Source organism: Canis lupus, chromosome 28, assembly GCF_003254725.2.
Source record: "Canis lupus dingo isolate Sandy chromosome 28, ASM325472v2, whole genome shotgun sequence".
NCBI lineage: Eukaryota > Metazoa > Chordata > Mammalia > Carnivora > Canidae > Canis > Canis lupus.
Genome location: NC_064270.1, coordinates 16,697,247 through 16,715,761, shown reverse-complemented (window position 1 = coordinate 16,715,761; position 18,515 = coordinate 16,697,247). Strand labels below are relative to the sequence as shown.

At 44.5% G+C, this 18,515-nt stretch overlaps 2 protein-coding genes and 1 long non-coding RNA gene across 5 annotated transcripts in view; 1 reads left to right on the top strand and 2 right to left on the bottom strand.

Annotated features, from left to right (window-relative positions):
• GSTO2 (glutathione S-transferase omega 2) overlaps positions 1 to 7,270 on the bottom strand; it is a 24,371-nt gene extending 17,101 nt beyond the window's left edge. For 2 of the 3 annotated variants that reach the window (XM_025467126.3, XM_025467128.3), the window contains exons 1-3: positions 7,137 to 7,269; positions 1,001 to 1,171; positions 610 to 718 (exon numbers count right to left, since the gene is read on the bottom strand). In XM_025467126.3, the coding sequence (XP_025322911.1) occupies positions 610 to 718; positions 1,001 to 1,031 (140 nt within the window). In that variant the 5' untranslated portion in view covers positions 1,032 to 1,171; positions 7,137 to 7,269. Of the gene's footprint in view, positions 1 to 609; positions 719 to 1,000; positions 1,172 to 7,136 lie in introns of all 3 variants that reach the window. The other variant, XM_025467127.3, reaches the window with a different exon arrangement.
• On the top strand, positions 7,248 to 17,262 carry LOC125753929 (uncharacterized). Its single transcript, XR_007406875.1, has 2 exons — positions 7,248 to 7,386; positions 7,618 to 17,262. It is a non-coding gene; the product is annotated as an uncharacterized LOC125753929 (long non-coding RNA).
• On the bottom strand, positions 8,584 to 18,515 carry GSTO1 (glutathione S-transferase omega 1). Its single transcript, XM_025467129.3, has 6 exons — positions 18,251 to 18,515; positions 17,962 to 18,070; positions 13,546 to 13,768; positions 11,464 to 11,562; positions 10,006 to 10,112; positions 8,584 to 8,835 (listed from the first exon to the last, which is right to left on the bottom strand). The coding sequence occupies exons 1-6, from the start codon at positions 18,282 to 18,284 to the stop codon at positions 8,682 to 8,684; spliced, it is 726 nt and encodes a 241-aa protein (XP_025322914.1). The 5' UTR covers positions 18,285 to 18,515; the 3' UTR covers positions 8,584 to 8,681.

The following is an 18,515-nucleotide window of genomic DNA, read 5'->3' as shown; positions in this document are numbered from 1 at the left end:
ATTGATTGATTGATTGATTGATGACACAGAGACACAGGCAGAGGGAGAAGCAGGCTCCATGCCCACTGCAGAACTCACCCTCGGCTAACCGTTTACTGATATAATTTTTTAAAGATTTATTTATTTATTTACTTACTTACTTACTTACTTATTTATGATACAGAGACGCGGGCAGAGGGAGAAGCAGGCTCCATGCAGGAAGCCTGATGTGAGACTCGATCCCTGGTCTCCAGGATCAGGCCCTGGGCTGAAGGCAGGTGCTAAACTGCTGAGCCATTGATTGATTGATTTATGACAGAGACACAGGCAGAGGGAGAAGCAGGCTGCATGCCACCCTCGGCTAACCGTTTACTGATATATATTTTTTAAGATATTTATTTATGACACAGAGACACAGGCAGAGGGAGAAGCAGGCTCCATGCAGGGAGCCCGACGTGGGACTCGATCCCGGGTCTCCAGGATCAGGCCCTGGGCTGCTAAGCCACCCGGGCTGCCCCGTTTGCTGATTTGCCTCGTTAGAAAGAGCCACCAGGAGCCCTCTGAAGCGAGGGGCGCCCCGCAGGTGGAGCCCTCCGCTCGCGCATCGGGTCCCCGCCTCCCGCGTCTCACCTGATGCCTTTGGCCCGGAGGACAAGGCGCGTCCTGTGCGCGTAGGGGCAGAACCTCATGCTGTAGATGCGGATCAGGCCCTCTGGGACCGGCCCCGGGGGGAGGCTTCCTGTGCAGGGAGCGGGGATGCAGAGGCCCGTGAGCCCGCGCGGAGAGGGGGTCACTCGCCTCCCCGGGACCCCGAGGGGACCGTGCACGCCACGCCTCCCGACACACCTGTACGACTTTTGTGCAGAGGATCCCTTGAGGTTCCTCCCCGCCGCGCTGGTCTGGGGGTCAAGGCCGAGCAGCACCGCCCCCCCCCCCACCCCGACCCGGTCTCCAGAGCCAGCCTCCCCAGCCACGCGGCGCCCCCAGCCCCAGGCCGGGGAGCGCTGTCGAGGGGGCTCACCTTTCCCGAAGGTCCTGCTCGCATCCTCCATGGTCTCTGGGCTCTTGCGCAGCGTGCAGTGGTCGCCGCGGCCGCAGGCTCCCGGGACAGCTGCGCTCCAGCACGCCCCTCCTGCCCCAAATTCAATTTTTGAGCGACTGAGCTCGGGGCGGGAGTGGGGGCGGGGAGGGCCTGTGGGGTGGCAAAGGGGGACAGAGGAGAAGTGATCTGGGACGGGAGCTAGGATAACTTAACCAAGAGAGCCACACCCCCAGATTTGGAGGCCTAAGTGTCGGGCTGGGCAAGAAACCCCTGAAAAGTACCCCTTGCCTTGAACTCGTGAGTAGTGTATTCACTGGGGTCTCTCTTCCACATCAAAAAACCCCCTGAAGAATGGGTATTTAAGCTCCAGCAAGTCTTTCAAGGGAGTTTAATAAAACTTGACCAGAGTGATGATATATTTTCTTTCCCATCCTAAGCCCTCCCTCCGCATCTGGAAGACAACTGGACACAACCTCCCTATAACAAGTAAGATTTGTTTGCTTATTTTATATAAAGCCGCATTCCCTCAGTATAGAGCAAGTAAGGAAGAAAAACTTGGTAGTGTTGAGATCTTGCATAACCCTAAGAGTGAGCGCCTCCTTAAAATTTGTGCCCTGGACATAGCTCTTGGTTCACCCTAGTTCTGGCCCTATTTATGAGATTTTACCCTGCTGTGGAAAACAGGTGATGAATAGAAACATTCTTTACCTAGAGGCAGAAACAAATGTATGAGCTCTTTCCGCCCCCAGCATGCATTTCAGAGGAAACCCTTTCTGACTGCTATGGAAAACATGCCAACAGCCCAGCCATGTGGGACCACTTGGATAGCTCTTCCATCTACCTTAAGTAGAAAAGATAGCTGGTCTTTGCTTTGACCCTGATAGGCTGAGATCCTGAAATTCAGCAGGTGCTAAAATAATTCCTTTAGTTTTGCAGGACTTAGTTGAAGTAGGAATTGCTTGTCAATGGATTGTATAAGATTGATAGGTAAAGAAGGAAAGAAAAATATATGTCCCAGTCACACTAAATGATTTCCAGCGACTACTTATTTGATTCTCATGATTACTCATTTAGGTATCTAATATTGTTCCTATTTTACAAAATAAAAAAACAGCCTCAGAAAAATGAAAGTATTTGCCCAACATGACCAGCTAGTGGGGTCAAAGTACTTTAAAAGTCCAAAGCCCGACTAATTGTCTTGACCTCTAAAAGTGGTCACAGTATGAAGAGGAAATATAAGCCCTGGAAAAAATATAGCACATAATAGCTGCTCAAATGTTAGCTGAATCTAAATATCTTTATTAAAATGACAGAACCTAATGATGTAACTTATGAATGGATAACTTCTGGCCTTCAGAATTCCAATCTATCCAGAAATTGTTGGTTAGTACGTTAACTATGTTTTTTCTAATGAATAAGAATCTTTTAAAATCTTCAGAGTGTGACTCAGTTACAGTTTTTGCTAAGTCAGAGTGACTTCATATGATTTTGAATAGTTGTCACTTTATAAGAATTGGAGAATGGCAAAAATGTTTGAATAAATGTTCTCTGAAAGGAAAATGCATATATGTCAGCAAGACATCTGGGATTGGAAAAGATAAATTGACTTGCTATGCTAATAATTTTGCATTTTGAAAGACAAATTAAGTAATAGAATAACTATTATTCTGGAGCTAATTTTGATCAAGAAGAAAAAATTGGGTGGTAAAATGAAAGCAACAAACATAACCATGTCATGGGAGAGCTTCTGGGTAGACAAGGCGATGACTCCTAGGCAAACAAATATAAATAAAGCAGCTTTCAAAGAGTTAAGAGAAAATGTATCCAAATTCTAAAGGGAGAGGATCACAAGAGGAATGTGAAATTGACAAAATAAAAATAAATTATTATTTACATGTATTTGGTGCTTTATGTGTATTCACTCATTTAATTTTTAAAACAGTCCTATAAGAATTCTATAATTTTGGGGCAGCCCTGGTGGCTGAGCGGTTTAGTGCTGCCTTCAGCCCAGGGTTTGATTTTGGAGACCCAGGATGGAGTCCCACGTCGGGCTCCCTACATGGAGCCTGCTCCTCCCTCTGCCTGTGTCTCTGCCTCTCTCTCTCTCTCTCTCTCTCTCTCATGAATAAATAAAATCTTTTAAAAAGAAAAAGAATTCTATAATTTCATTTTTTAAATTTTTTTATTTATTCGAGACAGAGAATTGCTTGTCAATGGATTAACATCCATCTTATCTCAACTACTTACCTCTATGTAAACAGCCATAGACAATATATAAATGAATGGGTATGGCTGTCTTCCAATAAGACATTATTTATGAACACTGAATTTAAATTATATATATAATATAATACAATAAGTTATATATATATATATATATACATATATATACTTTATTCTTAGAGTAGTTGTAGGTTCACCACAAAACTGAGAATACATAGAAATTTCCCATATACTCACTACCCCTACACAAACACAACCTCCTCCACCATCAATAGTCCCCATCAGAGAGGTACATTTTTACAATTACTGAACCTGCATCTATACATTATTGCCCAAAGTCCATAGTTTTCATTAGGGCTCACTCTTGGCGAATTTCATATAATTTTTCTGTGGCACAAATTATGGTTCTTCTCTTGTTTTTTTTTTTTTTTTTTAACCATTTAAAAATGTAAAAACCACTCTTTGTTCTTGGGCTGTACAAAAACCAGCAGTGGACTGGATTTAGCCTGCTTGCCTTAGTTTCCCCATCCCTGCTCTATATTGACAATGATTTAATTAGCAATGGACAAACTGAGAATTCCATTTGTAAAGTTAAGTTACTGGATCACCTTTTTACTATGCCAAAAGAGAATGTATTTCCAGCTTTCTTCTCCTTATTCCCATCTTTTAAGGGAAACCAACTCTAAGAGTTGGAGGATATTATTTATTAAAAGTATACCTGTGTATGGGAAGCCACATTCTAAATTGGGAGTATATTTAGTGTAGTTAGAAAAGAATAGGGGGAAAAAAAAAAAAAAAGAAAAGAATAGGGAGAACAATGGAAACACTTCTTCCTCTGAAGGGAAGCAATGTAATGTCAAGATTCTCACTTGGCACTGTATTTAAACCCTGGCTTTGGCACTTAGGCAAGCTCTCTAACTTCTTGGATCTTCATCGTCCTCATCTATAAAAAGAGAACACAGTACCTACTTGATAGGTTTTGAATATTGAATGTAATCGTGCACATTCTCAGTATAGTAAAAGCTCAGTGTGTGCACTTGAAAATTAATAACTAATAATAGTGAATAAGAACACATGTTTAATAGCATAGTGCACTCCAATTTTGTACCTAGAAAGATGAAATGCACTGCAATTCTGTTTTGTCAAGTGCATTAGGATGGAAATTCAACTCAGAATACTTCTTTCACCAGTTACCAATTTAATGCCAGTTGAATGGGTTGAATGCTGCAGGCTACATTTCAGTAGTGTGGTTTTTAATCTTACCACTGAATGCTATGGTTTCCCTGGAAAAATTTTTTAAATTTAAAAAAAATTAAAAAAAAATGACCTTTAAACTTATCCCCACTTCCTTTTTTTTTTTTTTAAGATTTTATTTATTTATTCATGAGAGACACAGACAGAGAGAGGCAGAGACACAGGCAGAGGGAGAAGCAGGCTCCATGCAGGGAGCCTGACGTGGGACTGGATCCTGGGTCTCCAGGATCAGGCCCTGGGCTGAAGGCAGCACCAAACCGCTGAGCCACCGGGCTGCCCTCCCCACTTCCTTTCTAAGAACTGATACGTACCTCTTTGAAATCCTCTACGCAAACTTTCTTTCTTATGTTATTGTATCATGTCTAGACCTCTATTATACTGATTAACTCAAGCAAAAAACAAATAGAAATATGGCCATATGAAACCTACTCTAAAATATTTCTAGCCACCTGAAATATAATCAGATCTGTTTTGAAAATGTGGGAAACTTCAGTCATGGGTAATAATGACTCAAGCCTTCTAGGAAAAGAATGCCACCACAGAAATAGTTTCTTTCTTTTTTTTTTTTTTTAAGATTTATTTATTTATTCATGATAGACCTAGAGAGAGAGAGAGAGAGAAAGAGAGGCAGAGACACAGGCAGAGGGAGAAGCAGGCTCCATGTTGGGAGCCCGAGGTGGGACTTGATCCTGGGACTCCAGGATCACACCCTGGGCCAAAGGCAGGCGCCAAACCGCCAAGCCACCCAGGGATCCCAGAAATAGTTTCTTTACTCATTACACAAGTCTCTGTTTTAAGGAAAGGAAAGTGGAGTTTGCGTTTTGTAGTTCTTAAAATCTTTTTTTTTTTTTTTCCACATTAGTCTCTGGCAGTGGCAGGAACTGGAGGACATTCTCTTAATATTTCAGAAGCCTAATTTACATGAAAAATTCTGTTACTGGGTGTTCAAAAATTGTTCACCAAGTTCAAAGAGTGAGATAAGTAAGGGAAAAAGCTCTATTTTCAAATAGGTCTAAACTCAGGACTATTTCCAGAAAGTTAGGATCATAAGGAATCCTATGTTCTAATGCCCTTGGAACGTTTTTGTTTCATTTTTATTGAGATATAATTGACATACAGCTCTGAATGAGTTTAAGATACACAACACAATGACTTGATTTACCTAACTGGTATAATTACCACAATAGGTTTTGTTAACATCCATCTCCTCATACAGGTATATAAAAAAATTCTCCCCATGAGATCTTTTAAGATCTACTTTCTTAGCAAATTTCAAATATATCAAACAGCAATGTTAAGTACACTCATCTCATTGCACAGTACATCCCCAGGACTTACTTATCTTATAACTGAAACTGTGTACCTTTTGACCACCTTTATCAGATCCTACATCCCTCCTCCACGAAACACACACACACACACACACACACACACATCTGGGACATATCAAATAAAATTACTAAAGTTATCAGAAGCGGAACTTCACCTCCCCATTAGGTAAACCTGAGTCAAAGGAGACTTTTTAAGTACTAGATTCTGCTTTCCTATTCCTATTTCTCTTTACAGCTTGGGGGATCACAGAAAAAAAAATTAAAACATTTTAACATGATAACATTTGAAGGAGCAAAGGCAGATTTTCAAGATCCCGAAAACAGCCAAAGTTAAACACCGTAAAATCAAACAAAACACTAAGTTTGGAAAAGGAACCTCAACACTTCCTGTTAAGTCCCAGACATATGATGTGTCATAAAGTGGATACTATCCTCTCCTGGCTTAACCTCTAAATGCTAGTGACTAAAGACAGACCCAGGTGGAAGCATATGTGAGTTCTTCTCTCTCAAGGACTCTAAGAGCTCAGGCTGGATTTGAATCACCTTTTTCAGCATTACCTAGGTTGGTGACCTTGAGAAACACACATTTTTCTTTCTATGCCCTTTTGATCCCATCCATAATTTGGAGGCAATAGTACCAATATATTCTAGGGCTTGGGGAGGATTAATTCAGATACTGGTTGAGAGGCATTTCATATCTAGTAAGCATCTAACATCAGCTATTATTTTTATTAGTATTGGAACACAGCAGGGAAGTCCCGTAAGTATTCATAAAGTGAAGACATTCCCGGGGACCAAATGCCGCACCTCCCAGTGTCCTGTAATGTAGCTAACCCAGGGGTGCCCAGTGCAGGACTGGGAATCCTGATCTGAGGTCCCCTTTACCTGTCTCCAGCCAAATCAGAACAATAAGAACAATTCAGTGAGGTTTTTTTTTTTCTTCCTTTTTACGCTAAAGGGATTCGCTTTAACGACCTATTCTTTAAGTCATAGACCTTGTGCCTTTCTTGATGTTAAAATCTTTGATGAAACTTTGATGAGGTTAAGTCGTCGGATTTTTCTTTTAGAAGGGTTAGGCAAACCCGAAATTCCTGAAAAACCCCCAAATCCAGAATTGACCTCAAGCCCCTTCTCCCTTCCAATGCCTCGCAGACCGGACAGACCACCTCCCCCTCCCGCCAGGGACCTCCGCGCCGGGCTGGGGGACCGGACACCGGACCGGGAGCGGCGGCGGCAGCGCGGGGCGGGGGCGGGGGCGGAGGGAGGCGGGGCCCCAGGCGAACCCGCCCCCTAGACCGCGATCCTACCCGCCAACTGGCCGCGGCGCCCGGAGCTCCAGCCAATCCTTAAGGCCTTTGGAAGCTCCGCGGCCGAGCAGTACGCAGCCGAGCCAATGGGCGGCCGCGTTACAGGCTGCTGGACGCCGGAGTCGCGAGGCCTCGCCGTGTCCGTGGCTGGCCGCCGTGGAGGCCCGCTAGTGGCTGGCGGTGGCGCCTCGGCGCGGGGGTCTGCATCCGACCCGGGCCTGGAGGGCGGGGCAGGCGGCCGGCGGCAGAGGTGGGTCCGCCCGGGGCCTGGGCGCTGGGGGCGGCCGAGGGTGGGCTGCGGGAAGCCTTTTGTGAAGTCAACCGGTTCTCACTGCCTCTCGGGGCGCGGCCCCCGGATCGCCTGCATCACGGGGCGCGGGGGGCTCATCTCCAATGTGGACTTGGCGGCGCTCCCTGGACCCACCGAGTGGGGAACCCGGCGGCGAGCCTCGGCTGATTGTTATGCGCTCTTACGTTTCAGAATAAGCAGGGGCGGGCAGCCGGGCCCAGCGGTGCAGCACCCGCCTGCAGCCCCGGGCGTGATCCTGGGACCCGGGATCGAGTCCCGCCTCGGGCTCCTGCATGGAGCCTGCTTCTCCTCTGCCTGTGTCTCTCATGAATAAATAAATCTTTAAAAAACAAAAATAAGTAGGGGAAACCGATGGGGGCGGGTGGACAGCTCCCTGATTTTGATGGGAAGAGTCGTGTGCTGGCTGTGCTCTCCGGATCTCTCTGCCAGCATCTTGCGGACTCAACCTCGGGATCTGGGTGAAATCATCTGTACAATGAAATGATGCTCTCCGACCTGCCTTCTCATGGAGGTGATGGGATGTTAGAAATGAAATAGAAGCCTAGTGGGCTGTGGAAGTATATGCAAGGTGGCGTGAATGTTTTTGAATTACTCATTTAGATTTATACCGAATTGATGGAGGCTGTCCTCACAGTATATAATTACATTTATGGGACCCCTGCTGGGGTATCCTACCCAACACGGGAGTTGGCAGGAAAAATCTGAAGGGGATTGAGATTGGGGACTGGGAGACCAAATAGGACTCCTAGTTACCTGACTTTGAGGTGCTATGAGTCTAGTCTTCAGTGGTGACAATGGGAATAAGAAAGGTAGTGGAGTTGATGGAAAGGAAAGAATGAGGATTGAAGACTTGAGAGAGAGGGCAGCTCTTGAAACGACAGGGTATCCAAGTGGAAATGTCCTGTGGGCAGTAAGAAATCTAGACTGAAGTCCAGTTCTTACCAGAGACGATGACTTAGAGGTTTGCAGCACACACTGATAAAATCCTTAGAATCTTGTGAGCATCGTGAGACAGGAAATGTGCTTACTTTTCTACAGGAGAGCCTCAAGGAAACCCCACAGTTAAGCCATGATGTCAAATCAGAGACGGTGATCCAATGAGACGTGAGAGTGTAAAAATGTGAGATGAGAGAGAGGTAAAATGAAAGCGCATTTTTACTCATATTAGTGAAAGAAAATATCAGACATTTAGTGAAAGAAAATATCAGACATTTCATTGCTGACTCTTGCCCCCATCAGAGCCCATAGTCACAGGCCTCGGGGCTGTTCTGCAAGTAGAGATTGAGGAATCCTCGAAGGGTGTTGGCCTCATTGAGGAGGGCTGATACGGCAGGATCTTCTCTCATGGCTGCCATCCAGAGCTTAAGTTTTGGAGTGTGGTCTACACAACTGTGGGGAGGGAAAAGGATGAAGATGTGAGCTAGATTAATTAGGAAAGCCTTGCAAAGCCTCCTGTATCGGTATCACTCTGCAGTTTCCTTTTGTTTTCCTCTAATCTTTTAAAATATTTCTTTAAAATGCACATAATCAGGGGATGTCTGGGTGGCTCAGGTAGTGATCCCAGAGTCCTGGGATGGAGTTCCACATTGGGCTCCCGAAGGGGAGCCTGCACCCTCTACCTATGTCTCTGCCTCTCTCTGTGCCTCTCATGAATAAAGAAAATCTTTGAAAGAAAAATAAATAAAATCTTTTTTAAAAATGCATATAATCAGAATAGTAGATTTGATAGATATTGTAGAGGTCCTTGTTTCATGGAAAAGGAATCTTAGAGTGAAGTGACCTGCTCAGTCAGCATGAGAATTTGTCCAGGTAGACTAATAACTTTTTTTTTTTTAAGATTTTATTTATTTGTTCATGAGAGACACGGGGGTGGGGGGGGGGAGAGAGAGAGAGAGAGAGAGAGGCAGAGACACAGGCAGAGGGAGAAGCAGGCTCCATGCTGGGAGCCTGATGTGGGACTCGATCCCGGGACCCCAGGATCACGCCCTGGGCCAAAGGCAGGCACTAAACCACTAAGCCACCCAGGGATCCCCTAGACTAATAACTTTTTAGAAGGAGAACATGAAAGACACAATGAATGTCATATATTTATTATTCTACAGCCAGACTGTGACTAAAAGTAAACTTGAATACCTCTAAGCTCTAAGAATTGGGAGTAAGCCAAGGTGGCTGCCAAACTTCAAAACATGGAATTTGGAAAATAGTGTGGGAATCCTTCTGGTAAATGGGAGGTAGTATTGGTCATATAATCCTGCATCACATGCTTATAAAAATGTCCATCCTTACGGATTTTTAATTGGAGAGAAGGGAGTAAGTTACTTTTAAAACATTTTACTACATGTCATAGAACTCTCTGCCCACCCCTCCCCTACACACTCCAGGAATGGAGAAGGATGGTGAGTATATGCCCTGGATGGTCTGAGATGCTCCTCCTGTTGCTTGTTCCCATTCATACCAATTATATAAAATATTTTAATTTTTGTTCGGAAAAAAAGGTCAATATATACTCTTCCAGTTATCATTATCTTAAATTATGCATAAAATATTCAAATGTCTTACTCATTTAACTCCAGAGCTTCCAGCCGTTCAAACCAGGGCCAGATGAGGTAATCAATCATAGAAAGAGAATTACCACCAAAGAAAGTTGTCTTCTTATTGGTCAGAACCTGGACATAAACAGCATAAGAGTACTTGTTATTTGTGCACTTAGTAAGATTCATCATTAGAAATGAGTAAGGCAAGTTAAGTACAGCAAGTGAGAGCAGCAGCTTTTACTGACGTATTCAAGCTGCTTTTTGTTTGAACTTTAGAATCTCCTGGTTTGGGATGAAACCAGCAACTGATAAAATGAACTGGAAAATAGAGGAAAAAAAAAAAAGAAAAGCAACAGAGTACAGGATCTTTGTAATACATATACCCAACAAAGGACTGGTATTCAGAATATAGAGAGAACTACTGGCAATAATAAAAACGACAACTCATTAGAAAATTGGGTCAGACTTGAACTTCACAAAAGAGGATATTCAAATGGCCAAAAACCATTTGAAAAGGTATTAAATTACATTAGACATCAGGGAAATGCAAATTAGAGCCAAAATGTAATACCACTACATATCCATCATAATGGCTAAAATTAACAAGGCAAAGTCAACAAGGGTGTGGAACCACTGCTGGTAGGAGTATAAACTGGTGCAACTGTGTTTTGACAGTATGAACTAAAGCTGAGTGCGTGCATACTCTAACCCAGTAATTCTACTGTTTGGAAATATGAACATATGTTCACCAAAAGAAAGGTTGAAAAATGTTATTGCAGCACAATTTGTAATAGCCCCAAAGTGGAAATGTTACTGTCCATCAGGAGTAAAATGGAGAAACAAACTCCTATCATATGTTGAAACAGTACATAAAAGATAGGAATGAACTACATACAACACAGATGAATCTCACAAATCTAATACTGTATGAAAGAAGCCAGACCCAAAAGAGTGCATATCATATGATTCCATGTGTAGAAAGTATTAAAACACCCAAAACTAACGTTTCTTGATATGGGTGCTGGTTCCATGACTGTTCATTTTGATAAACTTTAGCTTATTAAGGTGTTAAGCTTTATTTTATAATGGTGTTTTGGCTTGTATGTTTAACACAACAGCTCATAGCAATCTGTCATAACCTCAAATTCCTTTTGATATTATTACTAATTGCCACAAAGTGATTTGGGGAAAGGGAGTATAAAGGACAGTATAGAAGGAAGAAGACAGGGCAGCTTGGGTGGCTCAGTGGTTTAGCACTGCCTTTAGCCCAGCGCATGATCCTGGAGACCCGGGATCGAGTCCCACGTCAGGCTCCCTGCATGGAGCCTGCTTCTCTCTCTGCCTGTGTCTCTACCACTCTCTCTGTGTCTCTCATGAATAATAAATAAAATCTTTGAAAAAAAAAAAAAAAGAAGAAGGAAGAAAGAAGACAGAGGATACAATGTTTCATTTCACTCTGACAAAACCCAGGAGAAGAGATTACCTCCTCTAGCTTGCTGAATTCCTTCCGTAATTCTTCTTTTAGGCCAGAGCCATCTTCCTTATTTTGTCTTCTCAGAAAGCCTGTTACCAAAGATGGAACCTAGACAGAGAATAATTTTGTAGTTATCGGTGTGATGTAAACTATACCAACTTCCTCACAGAAAAGCATGATGGAACCCTCGAGTCCCAGGTCAGGGTGTTGGAGACACCTTAAAGCTGCACTAATTTCTGTGTTCCCAGAGGTTGGATACTGATCTTAGAAACAGTTTTGGGGAGTGAGGTGCTGTTTGGTCAGGATTTTACTTTAAGATTTTATTTATTTATTTACATGAGAGGGAGAGACAGAGATAGTGACCAATAGCACAAGTGTGGAGGGAAGGGAAAATCAAGTTCTCTGCTGAGCAAGAAGCCCGATGCAGGGCTCGATCCCAGGACCTCAGGATCATGACTTAAGCCGAAGTCAGATGCCCAACTACTGAGCTACCCAGTCAGAAATTCCCCAGTCAGGATTTTATACGTTGCAAATAATAGAACCCACTTTGGTGAGTTTGAGCCAAAAAATGTCTTAATTAGACACTGAGTAACTCATAGAATTATTGAGAGTCTGAAAAGATAGGCTGGGAACTAAGCTGGAACATTCTGAAAGTCATGCTCAGAACTGACCTGATGGGAAGCACCCCATGCTGCCAGGGAGTTGAGCAGTAGGTGCACTAGTTCGTGCCCTGCCAGAGGATGGGTTCTGGGGTAACTAATGCCTTAGCCCTGCCGCTGCTTCTGCTCCAGAATTTCATCTTGCAACCACGACTACGGCTCCCCAAAGCCTGCAGCTCTGCCCCACAGCACTCTCGCCAGCAGAACCGGTGCCCCACACCAAGCCTGTCTCCTCACATTGCTCATTTCTGAATCCAGCTCTACCTCGTCCGTTTCTGACAGAAGAGCCTTGGTCCCAGGCCTTCACCCCAGTTGCAAAGGGCACTGGGGAAGAGAATCTTTCTGCTTTCTACCTCGGGGAGGACGTGAGAAGGATGTTCACCAGGTGTAGCGTCAGACGCGTGGTGGTCGTGCTGGAGGTGTTTATATCTTTTAATACTTCAGTCTTTGATATCATTTCCCAGTTTAAGTCAACAGGTGCTTGTAAAAAATATAGGAGAATGTCTGAAATCCCATCCAGGTCAGTACAGCTTGCCCTCATTGAACTGAAGGTTTGTAGGCAGCACTTCTGTCCACAGTTCCAACTGGGCCTACCTGGTTTTTTATCCCTGCTTTTCCTTAAATGTCTGCTTCATATATTATCAAGTCCCTCAACGATACTCTTAATTTCTGCTTCCTTAAAAATTTTATTTTTTTGGTGGGGGGAGGGGTGCCAACGTAGCTCAGTTGGTTAAGCAACTGCCTTTAGCTCAGGTCATGGTCTCAGGGTCCTGGGATCAAGCCCCGAGTCAGAGCTGAGAAACAGGCTCCCTGTTTTATAGAAACTGATTTTTATCCAGAAGAACAGAGCAATTACTATACTCCTTTTACAAGTGAGAAGCTGAGGCACAGAAGTAAATAAGTAACTTGCTCAGAGTCACACAGCTAGGGAGTGGCAGAGCTGGTGGGAGACTGAGGCAGGGAGCCAACAGTGATGGGAACGCGGCCTCTGCCGAAAGGAGCTCACAGCCCCGGTGCAACACAGGCAAGAAGGCAGTCACTGACAGGAGTTAGCACATGTCAGACCCTAGGGCTGGGCACCAACCCAGCCCGGACACGCTTCTGGAAGGCAGCAGAACCTGAGCAGACACATGAAAGAGAACTTGGAGATAATCAGGCAAAGTGAGAGAAGGGGGAAGAACCTCCCAGCAAAAGTTTAGGAGGAGGTAGGGAGTCTGGGAAAACAAAACCTTCGGTGTGGCTAGAACACAGGGTCTGAAGAGTGAAGAGGGCTAACTCTGGAGAGGCAAGCAGGTTTGCAGGACATGTCAGAGCAGACGGGAGCACTGCTTTGTTTTCCTTTCCTACATCACTGAATCACAAATGACAACACTGACTTAGCTTGAAAAGCAAAGTTTCTTCAGAGAGGAGCTGAAGTTTCTTATATACACACCTTGGAAAATAACTCAAACACCATCTTTTGGCAAGCTTTCTCATAGGGATCATCCGGCAACAGCTTCTTCCCTGGATATGCTTCATCCAGATACTCACAAGTGATAGGAGATTCATAGATCAATTGACCCTGACTGTTTTCCAGAACTGGCACTAGGCCAAAGGGATTCTTCTTAAAGAACCACTCAGGCTTATTTTTCAGGTTGATGTTGATGATTTCATGCCTGAAAGAGACATGGAAAGCAATGAAGAGAGTGGCACTTTTTTTTGTACTTCTGAGTAAATCCTCACTGGTCCTACCATCCACTCAGCTCATCAGACCCCAAATTTAGGATTCAACTCAGTCTGGATCCCTTTTCCCTTGCTCCCTCTTCCTCAAGTCAAATGGATCATCAAGACTTGTCAGTTAGACCTCCAAATCATATCAACATCTCAGTTTGACCACTGCCTGCCTCCTTGTCCAAAACATTATTTGCCAGCTGGACCTCTACTGTATTCTCCTCCCAGCCTCTCTGCTTCCACTGTGTCCTCCCCACAGTCCATTTTCCACACACAAAAGTAAATTGGATCAGGTCACCCTCCTGTTTGCAACCCATTGATTGATTCTCATTGCAATGAGGATAAAAAAACTAAACCCCTCTGTGGCATGTGCTCTGGCCCCTTCTTTCCTGTCATCCCTGTTTCCTAGGAATTGGCCGCCGGTCATTACAATCTGGCCACACTGGCCTTTTTTATGTCCCTTGAATTTGCCAAACATGTTCTCACCTTAGAGCATTTACATTGTGTTCCTCTGCTATCTCTGCCTGTCTTCAGGCCCTCCCTGACTACTGTCTCTGAAGCTGCTGAGAGCCTCTACTACATGATCATTTTGTTTCACTTTCTTCGTTGAACCGATGACATATACCTGAAATTACTTTGCCCATTTATTTACATGCTTATGTCACCTCTCGATAATGCAAGCTCCATGAAAGCAGGGATTTTATGTACCTTGTGTGGGACCCAGGAAATTTTAATTTTTTTTGGACCCAGGAAATTTAACAAAAATCCCCTACCCCTTGACAAGCAGAGCAGGATTAACTCCCATTTTGTGCTGCACCTGCCACCTCCTGTATCACCCCCACATGACCTGCTTATTGCTTAAGGCGCTGCCCCACCCTAGTCCAGCCGCTGGGCACACCCTAATCGGAAATCGGCTCATAACCATGTAACTCTGCCTTGTGCCAGCCAAAACTGAGCGCCAATTCTGACCAAAGTAATAGGCCAGCTCAAATGGATACTATAGGGTAAAATGTAATTCAATCGGCCACCTGTGTGTGGACTGCAACTTTCTGCGTACGTTACAATCTCATTGGCCACTGGCCCCTGTAAAGCTGCTACGCCTCTTAGTCTCGGGGTCCAAGTCCCTGCTCCACTGTGTCAGGTACACTTGGACCCAAGCTCGAGCTTGTAAATAAACCCTCGTGTGTTTGCATCGGTGTCGGCTCCTTGGTGGTTTCGCGGATTCGCAATCTTGGACACAACACCTTGTTCATATTAATAAACATGTACAGGAATAAAATTTCAAATACATTTAAATCCTATGAAAACAAAAATGGTTTCAGATAGGGTTGAGTAAATATTTGTTGAATGAATGAATAAGTGGAAATGCTTCAAGATTGTCGGATAGGGTTGAGCAAATATTTGTTGAATGAATGAATGAATAAGTGGAAATGCTTCAAGATTGTCAATAACATACCCCATTTTGGACTAAGCAGTATTCTAATCGTAAATTATATAAGGTAACTAGCCAAATTGTATTCACTAATTACTATATGAGAATCAATATGATAAAATTCAATTCCTTTTGCTAAATTGAAAAGAAGGTTATTAAGGAATCCAAAAAATCCACCCACAATATAAAGTTTCAGATTAAATGTCCATGCACTGATATTTTTTAAAATGTTACATGGGTAGGGATGCCTGGGTGGCTCAGTGGTTGAGCATCTGCCTTTGGCTCAGGTCATGGTCCGGGAGTCCTGGGATCGAGTCCCACATCAGGCTCCCCTCAAGGAGCCTGCTTCTCCCTCTGCCTATATCTCTGCCTCTGTGTGTCTCTCATGAATAAATAAATAAAATCTTTAAATGTTACATGGGTAAATCACACTAAGCAAACCAAAAGGGAAGAAACCAGATGAAATCCAAGCTGTATTCAGACTGTAACTAGATCTAACTTGTTTCCTGCCTGAGAGATTATAGAGGAAATGAGAGAAAGGAAAGTTTCATATAATTGTTAAAGCCAGGTCCGTGTAATTGTCCAAGCTGGGTAACTGTTCAATAGAACAAGTTAGTTACTAAAAAATAATATACTCCAACACCTCTTGTTTCCTATTTCCCCATCCACCTCAGTCGTTAGAACAGTGTTTAGTTTGAGGATTTAAATATGTAATCCCCCATGGAAACAAGAAGGGCTGGATTGAACACTAGTATACATTTGTGTATATAGAGGTTCATGTGCTGACAGATTATGAGTCATCAAAAGAAATCCAAGGCCAATCCCTGCCAAGGAATTAACATTTCTGAAATCTTATACCATGAAAACAAAAGGTAGAGCCTGGCTTTTGTGATAAAGAAAGTTCTTAGAACACACATGCATTTGGTAACCTGACATTATGAGCCCACAAGTCAACACACCTGCCGTAACAAGTTGGAATATGCACTTTAGAGAAAACCACGCTTAGTTAGGTGATACCATGTAGCAAAAATCTAGCACCTCTCTAACAAAAGTCTTCTGGGCATCAAACTAAAGACTGGTCCATGAATGTAGAAGACCTCTGTTGTTTGCACTACCTGCCAACTGTTTTCTCCACCCCCATACACACACTATAAATCAGTTCAATTTTTCCTTTAGAAAACTATCCCAGTAAATAAGGTAGGGTTGTTTTCAACCTAGAGTTCCAGAGGGGCACATGAATCAGGACTTTATGTTTCCCAATCCAGCTGTTCTTTGCTCCTGTACTTTTCAATTACATGAGCACAAGATATATCTTTTTTCAATCCTATTTGAATAAGATTACTCTTAATTTCTTATTATAAGAAATTCTAATATGGAAAATATTGTAGTATTTGGATAAAACATAACATTCTGGATAAATGTTACTAAATGTTGAATATTTTGCTATGTGTTCAGGATCAATTTCATCCGAATAAGATGCAAATCTTAGTGAAGTGATGGCTAATCTGAAAATATATTTTTTTCTTTGGAACGTATCTTACATTCTTTTGGGGAAAATTATTGTCTGCCTAATTCTTTCCCTAGAAGACTAAAATTAGTTTATAAACCCTAAGCACATGGATAGAAAATTTCTTAAGAATGAGGACTATGTTTTAAACTTCTTTACCACAGGTACCTAATGTCTGCTCAACAGATTCCAAAGATCATTGGAAGGAAAGCAACTCCAATGGATATTGGTGTCAGGAGCCATGTGACTGTTGTATATTCCCCATGGATAACCAATACTCAAAAACCATTTGGTTTTGGGAAGCCCGGGTGGTTCAGCGGTTTAGCGCTGCCTTCAGCCCAGGGCTGATCCTGGAGTCCCGGGATCAAGTCCCATGTTGGGCTCCCTGCATGGAGCCTGCTTCTCCCTCTGCCTGTGCCTGTGTCTCTCTCTCTCTCTCTCTCTTTGCCTCTCATGAATAAATATTTTTTTTAAAAAATCTTAAAAAAAAAAAAAACAAAGGATGTGATCCGATCCAGTCCCATGTCAGGCTCCCTGTGAGCAGCCTGCTTCTCCTTCTGTGTCTCTGCCTCTCTCTGTCTCTCATGAATAAATAAATCAATCTTTTTAAAAACTTTAATTGCAAAGAGGCTTCACAAAAGATTGAATTTTTAAGCATATACACTTTGACTCAACAACCCAAGCTACAGAAATATGTACAGTATAGTGACTCAGCACCAGGTCAAGGCTTGGACTCTGCACTGGGGTAAACTGCCAGCTATTAGGGAAGGGACTATATAATCAGAATAACAGCAAACAGTATCATGTAAGATGGGCATGCATGTATAAGTGTGGTGAAAGCAAAAGGTCAGTGAACCAGGAATCAGTGATCTACCAGAGCTAAAAGAGCGGCCGCTGGTCATTACCTGTCAAGGGATCTCGGCCTACCACCAACTTCATGAGAACCTCAGCTTTTCAGATCCATAAAATGGTTAGGTTGATGGAAATGGGGTATCCCAGACTGGTGTAATCTGTGGCAGTCCTCCCACCCCTCACCTGGGAAGTGGGTTCATAATTTGCTTTGTCCTCCAAAAGTCCGAGAATAGTTTATTTTGCAGGAAGGGAAGACCCTGGGGCCCTGAGATTGCCCACCCGGCCGCCCCCTACCCCAGCAGCTGCTGCCAGGCCGCTGGGGGAACGGCTCCCACCCGAGCCCTTACCTGATCCCCTTGGCCTTCAGGACCAAGAGTGTCCTCTGGGCGAACGGGCAAAACCTCATGCTGTAGACGCGGATGAGGCCCTCGGGGACCGGCCCCGGGGGCGCGCTTCCTGCGGGGCAGACGCGGAGGCCGTGAGCTCCCGAGAGCGAGAGCGGCGGGCACCGCACCCCCCGCCGCCCAGGGCCGCCCAGAGGTCCCGCGCGCTGCGGCCCGGCCCGGCCCCCCCCCCCCCGCCCCGTGGGGGACCCCAGGCGGCTCCGGGGCAGCCACTCCAGGCCACGCGCCTCACCCTTCGCCAGGCTCCTGGCTGACCCTGCGGACATCGCGGCGCGGCGCGGACGGAGCTCGGAGCTCGGGCCTCCGCTTGGCAGGCGAGTCAGGAAGTGGCCGCCCCTCCCTCGGAGCTTCCTCCTCCCCCTCCTCTCCGGAGCGCAGGCCTAGGCCGGCCGCTAGCTGGGGGCCCTGTAGTCCCGCCCCGCGGGCGCCCCGGCTCCCTTTCCCGCTCTCCGCGGGGAGGGATGCGCCGCCCCCGTGGCCTAGGTGGGCCGCAGGAA

Coding starts and splice junctions, on each gene's coding strand:
- GSTO1 (XM_025467129.3), bottom strand. CDS start 18,284: ATGTCCGCAGGGTCAGCCAGGAGCCTGGCGAAGG. Junction 18,071..18,250: donor AGCCAGGAGCCTGGCGAAGG/GTGAGGCGCGTG, acceptor TCTGCCCCGCAG/GAAGCGCGCCCCCGGGGCCG. Junction 8,836..10,005: donor GAAGCTCTGGAGTTAAATGA/GTAAGACATTTG, acceptor CCCTCCCCACAG/TTGTGTAGACCACACTCCAA.